General features: G+C 43.8%; 1 protein-coding gene across 1 annotated transcript in view; it reads right to left on the bottom strand.

The window, feature by feature from the left end:
* Positions 1 to 3,247: 3,247 nt before the first annotated feature.
* LOC144799451 (fatty acyl-CoA hydrolase precursor, medium chain-like) overlaps positions 3,248 to 18,656 on the bottom strand; it is a 211,976-nt gene continuing 196,567 nt past the window's right edge. The window contains exon 14 of the mRNA XM_078670767.1: positions 3,248 to 3,505. Coding sequence (XP_078526893.1) covers positions 3,319 to 3,505 — 187 coding nt within the window. The 3' untranslated portion in view covers positions 3,248 to 3,318. The remainder of the gene's footprint in view (positions 3,506 to 18,656) is intronic.

Raw genomic sequence — 18,656 nt, 5'->3', positions numbered from 1 at the left:
ATTTGTAGCTCTGATGAAGTCAGATGTGATTACATACCTTACTGACGAAACACGTGTTGGCTATTGAAACTGTTCAAGTGACTATGCAGTGTAACTAAGAACAAAATTAGAATTATGAAGAAGAAAAGAAAATAAAGGAATAAACAAACTTTTTGGACACATTTATTATGACGTTGGATGCTTGGGGCATTGCATCTATTTAAATGACGGGGTTCTTACTCAGACAAGCTAAGAGTGTTGGTGGCTTCTCTTTCCCTTGGAGCACCATTATTGCTCAGGGCAAAGGAGGTTCCAAGTTTGCACCCAAAGTACATTCGCAGGGTGTTTTGTTTGTGGATGAGAGGCAACATAAATTAAAGCAAGTTACAAATCTATAATCAGAGAGACAAAGTGAGTCTTTGATATTCTTCCTTTATTTTCCGATGTATTGTAGTATGCACAGTGATAGAACCAGCCAACGTGTTTTGCCCAGTGCATGGGCTTCTTCAGGGCAAAAGATAGTTGAGAACTCAAATATCTCATCAAAGTTTGTTCCAGAGATACGTGGTTGAAGGCGGTCTAATTGAGCAGAAAAACTACAGTGTTGGAGAGAATTCCTGTTCCTTGGCAGAAAAGACCTGTGAGTGTAAGAGTCGGGTCTTAGCAAGAAGCTGTGTCCGTATACTGTCCTTCCGCCTGTAAGCTTGGGGCTTCCAAGCTTACAGGCGGAAGGACAGTATCCAGACATTGGCTGGTTCTATCACTGTGCATACTACAATACATCGGAAATTAAAGGAAGAATATCAAAGACTCACTTCGTCTATCTGATTATAGATTTGTAACTTGCTTTAATTTATGTTGCCACTCATCCACAAACAAAATGCTTTATTTTCTATGATCTACTGGCAGCAGGTCATTTGAGGTGGGCAATATATGGGTACTATTCTTGTGACTAGTCTTGGTGGTGCAGTCCATTGGAACCCAGCTGCTTGTTGCTATGAGAATTTTGTTTACATTCGCAGGGTGCTGCTTTGGCATCGGGTGCCCTGTTGTTTTCAATGGGGATTCTACAGTTGCAACAAAGACTGCAGGGTCTGGGATGAAGATCTTCTGGAGGTAACCACAAGTTGGAGAGGTAAGTGGGGATGCTGGGAACCATCGGTTGGGCCACCCAAGGCTATGGGGCATCGGGTGCAGGGGTGTCTATAGGCGTCTGGTTTTCTTACCAGCTCCGGTCATGGGGATCCTCCAGAAAGAGGCTGCAGGCTTCGCTTGGAGATTCTAGGCAGGTCAGGGATCACCAGATCTCAGGTCAGGATCACTGGGGGGACCTCCTTGTAGTATTGGGTCACTCGACCTCAAGCTGTAGGTGACGGATGCAGAGTGGTGCAGATTCACTGATTTGGCCGGAGCCAGAGGTCTATGGGTGAGCAAATCCGGTCCTCAGAGGAGACAAAGTCTTTCTTGTGGAAGGCAGGGCAGGTCCTCAGGGTTCTAGTGGTTACTGACTGCAGGACACACTGGGATTTTGCTGGAGCAGTTTCAAGTTAGGATAGGCCGGTAGGGCTGGGGCCAAGTCAGTGGGCCTCCTCCTCTTCTTAGTTTCAGCACAGCTCTTCAGTCCTTCTTCTTCTCTTCTTCTTGGTTGATTCTTGTCGGAAAAGGCAAGATTCAGGGTTGCCCCAATATTAGATTTAGGGGAATTAGAGGAAGGTAAAGGTTGGGACCAATGGGCCCCGTCCTTGGGGTGGGTACACCCCCTAATATGCCACCCTCCAGTGGGAGGGGGGCATATGCCTCACTCTGGTTGGCTTGTTCGCCCATCTGCAAGATGGTGGGGACTGAGAGTTGTACTTCACCTCGCCTCCCCCACCTGAGGAGTGGGCTTGACAAAGGTGGGCACAACTCCCTTCCTCACTTGGTTTTCCCGTCTATTCTCCCACTCAAAGTGGGGATTAGAACCAGTGGGGGCCAGTTGCTAGAAGTAACAAAGGCCTGGGAAATCTCACAGAGGCGGCAAGCATATGAAGGTTCCCTTGCATGGACCCTGCCCATCCTGGGAGTGGAGGCTTGGCACCTCGTCCCAGGATGTGCATTTTTTCAGACTCCCAAGAGCAGCAAGCTCTCAACCCAGGGGTCTAGAAACATGTCTGGCGGTTTCAGCTGGCGAGCTGCCACTCAGCCTGTGCACTAGTGTTAGGTCGTTTTTCAGGGGGCATCTATAAGATGCCCTCTGGGTGCATTTTTCATTCAATCCCACACTGGCATCAGTGTGGGTTTAATGTGCCAAGAAGTTTGATACCAAACTTCCCAGTTTTCAGTAAAGCCATTATGGTCCTGTGGAGTTCGTAACGACAAACTCCCAGCACCATATACTGTTTATGGCATTAGTGCACTTACAATGCCTGAGAATTGACTTAGACACTGTAGGGGTACATGACTCATACACCTGTACCCTCACCACTGGCATAGTGCATTCAGCAAGAGGGTTGGCTGACCTATGCCAGGGCAGTGGGTTGTAGGCATGCCATATAGGAATGTGCTGGTTATGATGAGAAGGATCTCATCTAGTTGCGCACAGTTCACCTGGTGTAATCCTACATATTATAGGAATGTGCGCCACGTTGGCTCTTCACTTTGATCTGCACCCAAACATGCAGCTTGCCAAGGCAGTGTGCGAGTGTAAAGGTACAGAGCCTCTAAGGGTGGCACAATAAGTGCTGCGGCCCTTCAAGGCCTTCCCTGGCCAAAGTCCCCTTGGCAGCTGTGGTACCATTTACAAGGGACTGACCTGTGGCCAAGGAGTGCCAACTGGGTTTTGTTTTTGTTGTATGGTGATTTCTATATTCTCTTTCTTCCCCTGCTCTCTATATGGAATGTTGTACATGTCATGGAATGTTGGATGGGTGAACAGATTCAGTTGGTGAATGAAGGCTGAGCTGCCAGAAGGACAGCTCCTGGTGGGGCATATTTACAGAGATACTCACTGGCCTACTTTCTATCCTGGCTTTAATATCATACCTCTGTAACTCTTTATTACAATAAATACCTACTTGCAACCTACCACCTCTGGACCTTCCATCATTGTAACAGTTTTCAATGCAGTTTAGGGAAAGAACTTGTTTGGCAGGAACCCAAGGCACACTCAGTCAAAGCACATCAGCAGTTTAGCAAAAAGTGGGGCAAACATGCAAAAAGAGGGCACTTTCCCACACAACACCCCCCAAACAAAAGAGGATGAGACTAACTTCTCCATAGAGAGTCTTCATTGTAGTTTAAAATGTAATATTGTTTAATTAATCAATCAAAAACCAAAACACATTTCTATCTACTTGATTATTATAACTCCAAAGTCCTTTTATTTTGGGCGTTAGTTGCCTTTATTTTTTCAGGGAATATCTTGCTCCAGAATGTCATTCTATCATGCCTCAGTTTACTCCCCATCTTCTGCTGAAGGTTTATCTCAAGGTACTGCTCTCCAACATCATAGACTGGCCATTGAGGTAATCCATCACCATTGGGGTTTCTGGAAATAATACAACAATGGATACGTCATATATTAAAAAAAAATAGTTATATTAAGTACACATGTGATAAAACCTTGAAATTACATATTAGATGATGCAGGATGTAGATAAAGGGCCTCACTTCGTATTTGGTGGTGAAGAAAAAACTTTAAATTTCAAGAGTATGTGCTGCTCTAGCAGGAGCATACTGGTTGAATTGTCATTATTCTATTATTGCCCAGGTTGACACACTTCCAGTGGCTTTTCCTCTAGATTGAACCCTTTATACAGAAACCAGGGGAATTGCTCTTAACATCCAACTCTGCGTCAGGTCCTTAGTGACGCACACAGAACAAATCAAGACTTCCATCTTTACACTGCTTTCGATTTCAAACATTTTTTGTTATTGTTCACGAAAGAAAATAATGTGAATCAGCAGACCAATCACATAAAATATTCACATTCCAATACCCTGAAATATTAGAATTATTCGAATATGTTGCAGTTTTAGATGGAGAGTCGAAATGTTCGAATTAAAGGAGAAAGATGCATATTCAACTCGTGTGTGCTCTGTTAATGACCCCATGGGTGACAGTATTTTAACAGTATGATGGCCCAAGTCGCTCAGAAAGTCACAAATCGGCACCAACTAATGAATGAATTAATGCAATAGAATTTCTAAAGCGCAAAAATTACCCGGAGGTATCTAGGCGCTAAACAGATTTACGGCCTCATCTTGGTGCAGATTTACATCTCCCAGGTATCCACAAAGCTTTCCAGAAGTACTCTTGGAAAGCAAGTTTCCATACGTACGGCTGGAAAACATTTGTGAATTCTAATTTGTAGCAATGTGGAGGCATTTCCTCACTTGGAATTTTCCAAGTTGTTCAATTACACATAGTGAAGTGCAATTACTTGTGTGCAATCGTACAGCGGGTGAGCCATTTCTAATTGTCTGCACTGGCAGTGGAATGAGAGCGGAGACCCCCAGTGAACTGCACGTACTACTTTAAAATGGCAGACGTGGGACGGGGAGAAGATGCCCGCGGACTGCAGCGGCACATCATGAGGTCAGACGCGGGCAATTTAAGGCGGACTCTGCTGGTGCTCGAAGGGGGGCCATCGGGTTTTGCTGGGGGAGGTGCCCTGCTGTGCACAGTGTGGTAAACTGCAGCGAGCGATGAAGCTGGAGGCGCCGTGGCTGCTGGGATCCTGTTGCGATCATCTGCCCCAGGCTGGACCATAGACTAAGCAGCAGCGGTGCATCAAGGCCATCGTGTATCCTTTGCTTTAAGAAAGCATGGGCGACTGTTCTGCGGGACCAGGTTGTGAAAATAACTGGTAGCCAAATGCATTTGATTCATGTCGAGGCCTACCAGTCTTTTTCCAGTGTTCCTTCCCCCGCAGTACAGTGTGCCTGGCTCAATTCTTAAGACACAACTCTAATACAGAACAGGGACTATCACGAACTGCTGAGAGAGACCGTATCCGCCATGGCCCGCACCAAGCAGACAGCCCGCATGTCCACGGCCGGCAAAGCGCCTCGCAAGCAGCTGGCCACCAAGGCTGTCCGCAAGAGCGCGCCTTCCACTGGCGGAGTCAAGAAGCCTCACCGCTACCGGCCCGGCACTGTGGCTCTCCGCGAGGTCCGCCGCTACCAGAAGTCCATGAGCTCCTCATCTGCAAGATGGCTTCCATAGTGTTCCCCAACACGTTGTTTTACTTCGCTGGGACAACAATTGGACATTGACCAGACCTTGAACCTATCCCCTAACCTGCCTACACATCAGGGCTTGGAACCTGCAGAACTTACCCCAGACTGTGGAGACCTAGCGATTTGGCTGATGCCCGTGGAGCTACCATATAGAGGAGATGAGTTGTGGACTCCCCCTCCCTGCCGTCACCTACCCAGCTGGACCTTGGGCAGATTTTCCCCTCGTTTCTACGTCCTGTCTTCCTCCTACCCCTATACCCTATCCCCTTACTCTTCCTGCTCCATTCACCTTGTCCCCTATGTTCTTTAAATGCTTTTCTTGATACTTATGTAACTTTTAACTGATGTAATTTGCAACATTATTGTCCCTCATGTAAAGCGCTCTGATTCCATCGGGTATAGCCAGCACTATATAATAACTCATTAATTAAATTTGTTCCCATTTAGTACTCTTTCTCCCCTTGTCTACCTCCCTGGCTCCTAGCTCCTATCCACTCTCCCCTGAATCTCTCCTCTTGCCTGCTACTCTGCCTAACCCCCTGTCCGTTGTGCCCTTTGGGGAAAGATCCAATATTTATACTCTTGAGTCTCAGCGTACCCGCTGAGAGAGTACACAGTGCCTAGGGAGCCACTCACAGTTGATGTATGGTATGGCACCCATTGCCAAAGCACTCCCTCTCCCCTTTTTGGGAAGGATCCAGTCTGTAGGCCTTGGAGTCTCAGAGACCCCTCTGAGAGAGTCCACTGCATAAAGGGAGCCTCCCGCAACAGAGATAGGGAAGTGATACCACTTCCCCTGGGATCACAGCATACTGGACTTTGGACGTTGCTTTGACTCGTCTACCGGTTTGTGTCCCCATCACCCTTCCCCTCCTCTTTCCATGCGATGTCCTTCACCCTCCTCTTTCCCGCCTTCATTACCTTTCTACTTTCCCAGCTCCTTCCCCCTCCCCTGAATCTTTCCCCTTGCCTGCTTTTCCCCTTACGTATTTGTGCTTATTGTTATCTTGACCTTACAAGAACTATGTTTTACTTATGGCCCTGAAAGCGACCCCTAAGGACAGAGCCCAAATAGCTATCTTAAGATCTGTCTATAAAAAAGCAATCTTAGAGAGGAAAGATTAGTTGAAAGATGAGGCCTGGTTACAATTACTTGCCCCTGAGACTCTTAGAGATAGTGGGCTGTTCTGGAAAATTGTAAATCAACCGTTATTCTCGGGAGAGGAGAACACTCCCCTTGAGTCTAACATTCCAGACGAGGGCTGGATAACTAATTTTTAGGAAATATACTCTATCTCAGGCCCTGAAAGTCAAATGGCTAAAAAATCCATTATTATACCAGTCTTTAAGAAGGGAGATAGGCAGGACCCCTCTTGTTATCGACCTATCTCTCTAATAGATTCCTCGGTCAAAATTTTAGGGCGGGTAATCTTGCACAAAATTACAGACTGGGTCAATGACAGAGGGCTCCTGTCCAATTTACAGTATGGGTTTAGAACAAAAAGGAGCACATTAGACCAATGCCTTAACTTGCAAATGTTAGTGGACAAATATACCAAGGTCAAAGAGGGGTCAATGTATTGGGGTTCATGGACCTCTCTTCGGCATTTGACCTTGTAAACAGGGCCAAGCTATGTCAAATTTTAATTAACATGAGTCTTGATCGGGCCTTAGTTGACCTTCTGGCAGACTTACATTCTGGCCTTTTGGCCTCCGTCAGGATTACTGCCGAGGGGCGCTGTACTAGTCATTTTAACTCGGAAAGGGGGGTCAGGCAAGGGTGTATCCTGCCCCCGCTTCTTTTTACAATATATATAAACGCCCTTGAACCTGCTCTAAAGGAGGCTACCCTTGACATACTGCGCATAGTTCTCCTCTACGTGGATGACGCTGTCCTTCGTTTCATGGACAGGGGTTGGATTACAGCGGCTTCTGGATGTATTCGGGAACTTTATGGGATCCTTGGACCTTAACATAAATGTAAAAAAGTCCCAAATCATGATTATGGGGAAGTGCTCTAGGAAAAAGCAGTCTAAAACTTTTTTCTGTGGCAAAGAAGAACTTAGCAGGGTGCCCACATTCCCCTACCTGGGGATTACATTTGATGAGAGAGGGAATTGGGGCCCGCAGCTTAAAAATAGAAACATCTCCTTTGCAAGAACTACCTCTGCACTCCAGGGCTTTACGAAAAAACTTGGGGCTAGGCCTATAGCAGCACTAATGAAGATCTAGAAGGCAAAATGCCTCGCAGTAGCCACATATGGCAGTTCAATATGGGGATATAGTTCCCCTGATTGTGTACAGGTGACCGAAAACAAATTTATGAGATCTGTCCTTTCAGTGCCACAGTCTACGCCCTCATACACTATCCATTCTGAATTGGGGGCAGGCTTTATTTCTGACATGATAAGTATGGCTCCTGTATTATGCTGGTTGAAGACCTGGATGAACCAGGAAATCTCCCTGAACCATATTATCATGAAAGATTGTCTCCTTTTAGAAAACTATAGCAAGAGTGAGTGGCTGACTTACGTTACAAAAATACCCTGTTTAAACTTGGGAGACCGGAGCTTTTCTCCTCGCCAGAGTCAATAAGACCAAAGGATATTGCTCTAATTAAGTGAGCAATGGCAGATTTGCTGTCTCTGGAGAGAGAGGAACGCAAATTAAAAAAAACTACTGTAAGGGCTAATCTCATTATTGCCAGTTCATGTGGTCCTGAAACCTACCTTAATGTGGTGACCCGTCCCTTCCAAAGGTTTCTCCTAACCCGCTTCCGTTTTAATTTGATACACTTGAACTTAGGACTGTTTCCTTCCTGGAGTACCCCCGAAAAAGCACCGCGTGTTCCTGTGACAACTTTTCCACCCAGAACACATTGCACTTTTTGATGTTCTGTAGTCACTACACGGAATTAAGGATGAATTTCTTGGTCCCAATACTTAAGGAGGGGGGCTTTTTGCAGGTCAAGCCTGCCCTCCTATACTTGCAATTATTACAGTCTTCTAGGATCATCTTTCATGTTGCAAGTTTTTTGGTGGGTGCTGTAAGGATTAGAAATAAGAAACTGTCTGAGTAATTGTACATAAATTAATTTGGATGTATATATGTATGATGATTGTACCTCAAAAAATCGTCAGGGAGGGCACTCAAACGGGTTAATGTTCTTACTCTATTTATTGTGTTTTTAGTTGATGAAATTTTCATTCTATGAATATTCCTGGATAATTTTTAATTGGCCTATGACTCTGTTTTTATTCTGTATTAATGAGTGTATTCAATTGTATATTTTGTATAGTGCCATTGTCTTTTTATGATATTGATTTATCGAAATAAAGTATTCTGACTGACTGACTGAAGTAACTATGTTGCCATGCTCTAATAACTGTGTAACCTTGTAACTATGATCTGATGCTCATGTAAAGCGCTCTGATACCTCCGGGTCTAGCCAGAGCTATATAAAACCTTTAAAATAAAATAAAAATAAAACAATATTTTTTCCCAGTGTAGACTTTCCTTTCGTAAACAAACCTTTAATTGCTGTCTAAGAACCAACACTCTTCTGGTTTGCCCACATGCACAAGACCAGGAAATTGATAGGGCTGGAAAATAGAGAGAGTCTTTCCTACAGACATGAATGTGACGTGCATGATGCTGTACTACTCCAACATCACGTGCCATATAATATAAACCGTGTTGAATGCAGGAATTTGCAACTGCGAACGCGATCAATGTCATACAATGTTGCCCTTCTTAATTTCAGCACCTCCTTTTACCTGGATTTACCTAACATATTAGTCCACTCTTTGTAGTCCATTCAAAATACTTTTAGACTATAGATGGTAGTTTCTAAATTCAGCCATGCCAAGCCTGTTCTTTACCATCTACCCTGACTTTCTTTTCATGCCAAGGTTATTTTGAAGTCAACTGCATGTTCCATCATGAATCCATCTTTGATAACTCGCCCACAGTCACCTACAGTTGCATCAAACGTGTGGTTTTCACACTGACGCAAAGATGTACCATCTATGCCTGATCCTCAGGAAGCACCCTCTAGAGTCATCAGACTGTGTGCTAAACAAAACATTAGTAGATACATTTTCAGAGAAGAGGTGGTCTATAATTTAAATGTTTTTAATGTATTCAGCTACAGTGGCGTATCGGCGAAGGCCACCAAAGGCCTAGGAGGAAATGGCAAGCCTATTCACATGATTGCAAGCGCACCTGCTTTTCTCTAGCCTCACACCCAGAGCCTAACCTTTTTAAAACAAAAATAGGTACCTGCAGCAAAGAACAAAAACAGACTAGCGTATTATTTGAACCGATGCTGAGAATTTCAATAAACTTTTGCGATGCGGTAGCTAATCAGCATACAATTCGTTAAAACGCATTAGAAGCACACGTTAGTTTCAGCAGCATTATGGTATGAGTTATGTCACTTGCAGGTGGGTCAGGTTAAAGTAGTCACTAGTACAATTAAAAGATATGCGTCAACAGAAAATTGACAATGTTCTCCTTCAAGAGATGAATGTAAAAAAAAACAGTGCAAGCTAGAGCACAAATACACCAGAGTAAAAAGTAGCAGGATTATTGAGTCCTACAGTAACTTTAACATCAGGAACATATTGTGTTTTTCAAGAGTTAAAATGAAGGGTTCTGCACAAACTACACTTGGCCCTAGGTTTTGCCTGAATTACCAAATGAACTTGTGTGACCAATAAACTGTGGTAAAGCAAATATCGTTTGATAAAGCTAATAGCAAAGACTACTTACACACATATCTCCCCTTTATCAGTTTTGAAACTCGGAAGAAGCAGAATATTATAACCAGTGCTTGCCTTTTCTATCATGTAAGGCACCCCTTAGGTAGGTCCAGAGTACCCTCATGGGCAGGGTGCAGTGTATGTGAAAGGTAGGACATTTACTGGTGTGTTTTACATGTCCTGATTGTGAAGTACTGTGTATTTCATGTTTCACTATTGTAAGACTATCTGTCTCCTAGGTTAACATGGGAGTTGTCTTGTAGCACCATAAAAGTATAACCTTCCATTTGGACAAGATAGGAAACTGGAGTTTAGGCTTTCTGAACTCAGAATTAAAAAAAGACATCTTTTAGTAAAGATTATTTTTATATTGTGTCTTTGAGAATGGCACTTTTAGAAAGTGGGAATTTTCTTGCTTAACCATCCTGTGTGCTTCTGCCATTTGTGTAATAACCATCTGGGTTCAGAATGACAGGAGCTGGGGATGTGCATTTGCAGTAAACAGATACAATGGGGGTGGGGGGGTGCGGTGTTTTGTGCCTTACCTGGGTGACTCATAGCCAGGCTGAATAGACCTAGCTGGATTTTGAGTAGTGGGAGGAGATGTCATTTGCACATGAATGGACTGTGACTGCCTTCCACAAAGCTGTCTCCACCTCCTGTAGAACACCTGGACTGAGCCATGCAGAACTGGTTATGTATGCCAAATGGACTTTGTTTGTACCCATTTCAAAGGAAAATGTGATATAATAATTGGGGCCCTGACCTCAGAACACTAGATTACTTCTGGACTAAGGAATCTGCCAGGAAGAAGAGCTGGAAGAGCTGTGAGTAGAGACTACCACTTTGCTGTGTGCTTTGCTGGGTTGGCCTGCAGTTGCTGCTTTTGTCTTGCCCAGGGAATAGACTGGACTGTTTTTTCTGAATACTAAGTATCTCCAAGGGCTTGATGTAGAGCTTGCTTCTTAATGGAAGTCTCAATTAAATCAACGACTTTAACATCTTCTGGGTACTGACTTCTGGAACTGGACGTTTCAGCGGCCACAGAAGAGAAAGGCACCCCAACACTGTCAACAATGATTTTACCTTCTCTGTGACCTGAAGGCAACACAGAGGGCATTGCCGCACTTCGCACCGCAACCCTGCTGTCACGGACACCACAGTTCAATGCAGCCACACAGCCGCTGCTTGCACCGTGACCTGTGGTCATGGCACTCCGCAACGACGTCGCTGCCTGCACCACGACCTGTGAACACTGCTTGTGAAGAACACAGAGCACTGTCCCACTTCGCACCGCAGCCCTGATCTCACTGATGGTCCAAGCTGACACCAACGCCGCTGCTTGTATTTTGGTTTGGGGGCACCGCTCCTAGGTTACTAGATGCATGGCCCGTTGCACACCCCAGCCTGGGCCCACCACTGCCAGCGCCATTGACTCCAGATCGTCAACCGATGCCACTGCCTGCACTATGACCTGTGGGCCCTGCACACTGAATTGCCCCACCTCGCACTGCAGCCTTGGGTCTAACGATGACAGCGCTTCAGCAACAACAATACTGCTTGCACCGTGAGCTTTCAGCACAGCAACAAGCAACACCTCACTTCGCACTGCTGCCCTGGTCTCACTGACGCCACTTGACGACTGTCACTGAGTGGCTGCCTGCACTGCGACCTGAGGGTACCACATGTTGCACAGTTCTACTTCACTCCACTGCCCTGATGTCTGCAGGCTCCAGCGCTCCTCACTTCAAATTCATGGAGTTTGACAAGCAATGTGTGTGACTTCAAGGGCTCAACGACTCCTGCACTGACTTCCAGAACAACGCCTGCCAATGCCACTCCTCCAGGGCTCCCCGCAAGGTCAGATGCCCTGCATCTCCAAAGGTACTGTTTCACGGGTCCCCCTGATACTGTAGCTGGCCTGCCTAACTCCCCGCGGCTAATAATAAAATGATGCGGAGGGTCCCGTGTGGGCCCCTGGCAGCCCTAGGGGCCACCCCTCCCTGGCACTATTTGTAAAATGAGTACCTCCCCTGCAGCCCCAGGGACCGCCACCTCCCCGGGGCATTCTTCACCATTTTATTTACGCAGGGGTTGCTCTGGGCAATCTCTGTGCCATGGGGACTGCCACCTCCACAGGACAAATGTTGTAATAATGCGGGGGGTTTGCGAGACCCTCCCGCAGCCCAGGGGACCGCCACCTCCCCGGGGAGGAAATATGACATAAATGCAATGGGGTCATGCTGCCCACCCACAGCCCCGGGGACCACCACCAAACCAGGACTAAATGTAATATTACTGCAGGAAGCTCCAGTCCCCCAGAGCCCTGAGGACTATCACCTCCCTGGGGCTGTAGCCTACAAAGGAGAGGGGGCATGCGGCCCCCTCCTGAAGCCCTAGATGGCCCAGGGGACCGGCACCCCCGGGACATAGCTTTACCTCTCCTGTCAAGCCATAGCAAATTGTGCTCTGCTTTGAGAAAGTGAGGGCATTTTGCTTTCGCTTACTCAAAGTGGAGCACAATTGCTTGTTAGCATATTAGCAGCTCTCTCTGTGTCAAAGCAATGCCAGCTCCGGCAGAAGCTGGGCAGCCGTCAGGGACCATGGGGGCTTTGACTCGAAACAGTGCAAAAGTAGAGAAAGACTTGGATTTTGAAGGAGTAACATTTTCTATTCCCACACCAAACACAACAGTAAGGAATGTGTTATTCTTCCGAGGGGCTACATTTACAATTCTTACTCCAAACAAGGCAACAGTAGGGAAAGCATCAGATGCTGATGGGGTGACATTTACTAGTCCCACTCCAGTCAGCCTTACAGTAGGGTAAGTGTTGGACTTTGTCGGGGTAAAATTTACTATTTCCACTCCAGTCTATACAACCATAGGATAGCATTGGATTTCAGAGCTGTGAGGTTTACTATTCCTACTCCAAACACAACCGTAGGGAAAGTGTTGAACTGCAAAGGGGTTAATCCTACTACAGTCTAAACATGAGTAGGGAAAGTACTTCACTTCAAACACATTGCATAAATAAGTAACATCATGAATGAAGAAAAAATATTAAACTCTTAATATAAAAAATACTCATTAACATGTATATATGTAATAAAAACATAAACAATAGTAAATAATTGTTATTGAATTATTACTTAATTATCTTCACACTCTATATCCCTACAAACCAAGCAGCCCACATCTAAAATACAACTTAGAAAAAACGATTCTATAAGGTACATATTTAATATCAAATAAATAATTAATAATTGTTCATTAATCATGTATTTATTAACTTCAAGGCTGAGACCCCTACACACCTAGCAATATAATATAGTTAAAAAAATATTAATAAATTGTAAATTAAGTATTACTTAATTAACTTCACACCCACACAAACCTAGCAGTCTCCAACCAAACTATCAGTAAAGTAAAATAAAAAAGTATTACATAAATTACTGAATTAAAGATCAATTAACAAATTAAATTAATTAACAATTAACAGTTTGTTGCTGATTAATTATAACTGTATTAACCTCCCACCCTATATCCCACAAACCTAACAGCCCACAAATAACATATAACCAAAATAAATCAATATTATATCATTTAAATTATAAATATCGGTCATATCATTAAATAAAATGTATTAAAAAATTCATAATTATTAACTAATTAACTTCCCACTTTAGCCCCCTATAAACCCAACAACCGCTACAAAACTATAAATCATTACACATTTCAAGTTTAATTTACTTAAAATTATAAACTATATTTACAAATGTATACTTACATTTATATATACACAATAGTAACACATAAAGTTATTATATCAACTAAAGTACATTCAGTTAATTAAAAAATAATACTTTTAACCACTGATTTAGTGAAAACGATATTAAAACATCAATAATTATTTGAAACAATATTACTTACCTCAAAAAATAATTTTCTTGTCAACGATATTTGTGCATCATGATATCTGTATGTCACAATATTTATTTTAAGATATTTCTGTCTCCGGAAATATTTAGACCAATATTTTGTCCGGACACAGTGAGGGATAGTAAGGGCAACATACACTGTGGACAGCTGCTCGGTACCAACTGAGGGAAAGGACAGGCCAATCTAATGCAAGCATTTGGACATAGACAGAGTGCAAACCCTGGCACGAGGATTCTTGCCAGCATCATTAGGAAGTGGAGAGGCAGGCAGGGGTGCTTTTATTTACATGTGATGCCATTAGAAAGATGCTCTTTTGTCCATACATGACAACCTTAATTTATTTCCCTGACATTTCCCTGACAACTGCCTGGGTCAGGAACTCACCTTGCCAATTCTTTTCGTAGGAAATAACTATTTTATTTTGCCATTATTGCATGCAATACTGTTAAGGTCAAACCTGACTTGATGGTACACTACATTAAAGTTAACCCTAAAAATGTATTTGAATGTAATGCAGGTGTTCAAATGAAGCAGGACAATTGTTAATAGAGTGATCAAGAGACTTAGGATCTGGTTTAGCATCTGGCAGAAGGGTACTCTGTCACAAACATGGCGGAGATCCCATCCACCTTTTTACAAGGATATAGTGCACTTGCAATAAGGCAGATGGGATATCTGTCACATTTGTGATGGAGCACCTATCCACCAAACTAAATCAGACCCTTCATGATGCTGTTGAAGTCAGTGGAGATGAACCATATTTTGGGAAGGCACTGAAGATCACTGATATTAAGGTCTCTGACATGATAATGCTATTGAGTCAAAGCAGAAGAGGCAATTCTGTGGCTTGATGCCGCTGAGATCAGTTGAGGCACACCAATGTTGAGAGCGTAATGCTGCACTATGATGCAGATGAAGTAAAAGTAGTGGAACCATTGTTTGGAGACTGATGATGGTTGTGAGAAGGTGTTGTTATTGAAGCCAATGTGGATATACCATTTTTGCAGTGATGAGGTATTTTGATGCTGTTAAGTAAATGCACATGATCTATAGTTAGGAAGATGATGTTAAAGATTTATGTCTCATGGGGAAGGTGAATCGTTGCTGGGAGTGGGTCAGTTGAAGTGCACAGTGGGAGGGTGGTGCAAGCTTATAGTAGAGATTATGTTGTACCCAATAGAGCTGCGTTGTTGTGAAAGGGTGTACAGACTATTGATCTCTTTGAGATATAGGGTGTGAACATTTGCTGGGAAGGCAAAGCTATGACATCCTCTTGCGGAGTAAGGCCAATTAAGTGAAACATTGTTCAGAAGGTGATGTCACTTTTTGTTTTGTATTAAATGCAGGAAAGACACATACCGGAATGGAAATGTATCACTGGCTAAAGACCTAAGTGAATTGCACTTTACAGATATCACCTTTGCTATCTCGGAAAAATATTTTTATTTGCGTCATGTAAAATATTTTTCTACGGGATTTAGTGGTGTATTTCCTAGCACAATGAGATCACTTGATGGATTTTGATGAACCTACCTTTCCTCACATATACTCAGCCTGGCGCACCGGTCAGGTCAACCTTCCACTTTTAGGTTTGGTGCACTGTTCTGAGGTAAACTGGCACTCCTTTACCCTAGGGTTGAATTTTCCCTTCCTCATACTGCTTCAAACTTGAACTTTCATACCGGCTGTGATACAGCATTGGTCTCTCTACTTACTCTCTAAAGGATTCTCTTCCCTTATTATACTCTTCCCCTCTCTTTTTTCCTGTGCTTTTTGCACCCAGAATACTTTAAATAAAAGTCACCTTTGGCTTGCACTCAATATTTGGTTAATATTTGGATTCTAAATATGTATATATATTGAATGATATTACAGCCCTGAAGAAGCCCATGTTTGGGCGAAACGCGTTGGCTGTTCACCTATGAAAACCAAGCACATCTGTATTAAAGACACACTAAGGCTACATACAGCAACGTGGACTCATTTCTTTCTCTAAACGCAAATTTTGTGAGATACTTTGTATATATATTGCCTCTCATACCCTTGAATGAATGTTTTAACTTTATGGTCAATGGCAGCTGGCCAGCTGAAGTGGGCAATATTTTGGAACCTAAGTGACTTGACTTGGCAGTGCAATCTTCCATAACCCGGCTGCCTTTATCAAAGATTAGTCACTTTTTGTTTTGTATTAAATGCAGGTAAGACACATACCGGAATGCAAATGTATCCCTGGCTAAGGACCTAAGTGAATTGCGCTTTACAGATCTCACCTTTGCTATCAGTCCTCCTTTCACCTCAAAAATACGGAATGTAATCCTAATTTTCCTCTGCAACCTGGGAGTCTCTCGTCCAAGGCTTGTTGCCTCAATAGTCTTTTCCCTGCATGCACCCCTGGCACTCTGGTCCCACTCTACAGTGGTGTTCACTCCTTGGATGCAGACTGCTGCAGTGTGGTGGAAGAGGCAGTCTGGATCAAACTTGATAGAGGCTGGGTGTGTTCATGCCATAGGAACACTGCCAATGCAGTCAAGGGGCTCTAGACATCTACTGGCGGTATCCAAATTTGGATGGAAGGCACAGTGCATGCAATTCATTGAAAGTATTTTTATGCTCACCTGAAATCTTTGCTTTGCTTTTTCAGACATATGTGTGGATGATCAGGTCAGCTTGCCAGGAAAACAATAACATTTATCAGAGTTGTTGGCACTCTTGCTTGGTGGTGTATAGTTCGGGTCGGCATACGGATAAACTTTGTTTAATTCGAATTTCTTTAAATCTTTCAGGAATTGAGTCACCTTAGACTGCATTAAATTGTCTTTGTACTCTGTTAATTCTTTATTGATTTCTCCCAGTTTTTTTCTTGTATCCTGTCAGGGTGGTTTTGAAGTGTGTTTCGGTTTGTTGAATTTCCACCATCAAGGCTTTCGATAGGCGTAGTGCGTTTATTATTATCAGCACTAGCCAATCGCGTGTGCAGTGCCATGCTATCTTGGCCCATTCTCTAGGGAAGTTTGCGTCATTGAGGAAGATACGGGGAGCATTAGTCACCAGAAGACCTCTAGGTGCAGTGTTGGTACAGAGGTATTCTTTTAGTATGGTCCCATGAAGGATGGTCCGAATCCTATCACGTTTTTGTTCAGTTAATTTATCCCATTCAGTAGTGTGGGCAATGGCCTGTGAGATGGCCGGATCAGCAAAGAGCGAGGGGTCAGCTACAATGGCATCTACCTCTGATTCTGAGTATGTGAGCCCAAGGTTCGCCATGGTGTGGGGAAAGGGGTTAAGAGAAGGGCATGAATAAGACAAGGTTCTTTTCTAAAAACAAGAGCAGAAGAAATAAAGGTATTTTTCTGCTTCTATTCAACTCTCACAGCTGTACGCTGCTAAATATCAATCATCAAAGAGAGAGGGAGGGGAAAAATGTAGGGAATACACTCTTAGTCCCCAACAATATAGTTTAAAGAACAAAAGAGTGTAATTCCTCTAATCACAACCCGGAGAGCATGGAAAAGAGAATACAAATCCTTATAGGTTTGTATATAAGGCCCTCACTCACCAACCTGGTTGGTGACATGCTTCATCATTGGACCCCACCAGGAGAGGCCGAATGCCTTCCCCAGTGTGCTTCAACGCCAGACGTACACCATTATCCCTTGCCTTTATATACAACAGCCCCTCTGATACCGGCCATCTTCGTGGTCCAGCTCCAGAAGGTTGGATACAGATACCGAGTGGGTGCCTGGTGACGAGGGCGTAAGTCTCCTGCCTCTACCAACAGCTAAGTACTTTGCGCTGGCCGCATGAACCTACTATTTAAGAAAAGCATTTACTCTGTTCATTTGTTTCCCCCGTAGGGTGTGCCAATTTCGCCACCACCCCCCTCCCGTTACCCATGGTGTGGGATTCTCTCACCCCACAAGTGAGAATTTTAAAAGCAATTGTGCATGGGGTTTTAGTTTGCATTTGACACATCGTTTAGCTCACTGGCCGCTTTGGGTCCATTGATCTACAAACAACCACTTAATGTGCCGCTAAATGCCCTGGAGGCGTGCAGGTGTTTTTAAAGTTTACATTTTCATGCAATACTAAACATGCACCAGCCATGGTCTAATCGCTCAGGCCAGGCAGTATCACGATGTTTTTATTAAGCAGTACAGCTAATAACTGGAAAGTGATCTTTACAACCTGAGCACTAAAATATTCTAGAGCATGGGAGACATTTAACATGCTCAACATAGAGAACAGAAACTAATTGTATGTTTTGTCTTTTCTTTATGTGTGTTTTTGTCGTCTTCCTTTGCAGGTGCAACAGGTTCCTCTGAATTTGAGGTTACCTTGAAAAGGAGTCTTTTTTCCTTGCACTTTTTTACACTTTTCACATACACACCCTCAGGTTAGGGTGGGCCTTAGCGCGCCCATACGCCGACGTGTAGTCCATTTGGTCCTGACGAATGCCAGGTAAATTTACACCGTGATTGGCAGAAACATGTTGACCTGACCTCAATTAAAAGGAAGTAGCCATACAATCTATTTGGCCCCCTTCCGACACATTGCTTTTAATATGTCAGATTGATCACCCAATTAAATTCTTTTTGTGACCCAATTTAGACATTTTTTACTTTAAGAACACTACCACTACTTCACTTGTCACTTCACAAAAAACCTGCTCCGCAGTAAATCTGGCGTTGAAGCACACTGGGGAGGCATTCAGCCTCTCCCAGTGGGGCCCAATGATGAAGCATGTCACCAACCAG

Source organism: Lissotriton helveticus, chromosome 12, assembly GCF_964261635.1.
Source record: "Lissotriton helveticus chromosome 12, aLisHel1.1, whole genome shotgun sequence".
Taxonomy (NCBI): Eukaryota; Metazoa; Chordata; class Amphibia; order Caudata; family Salamandridae; genus Lissotriton; species Lissotriton helveticus.
Note: the sequence above shows the minus strand (reverse complement) of the source record. Positions and strands in the feature narration are given on the sequence as shown.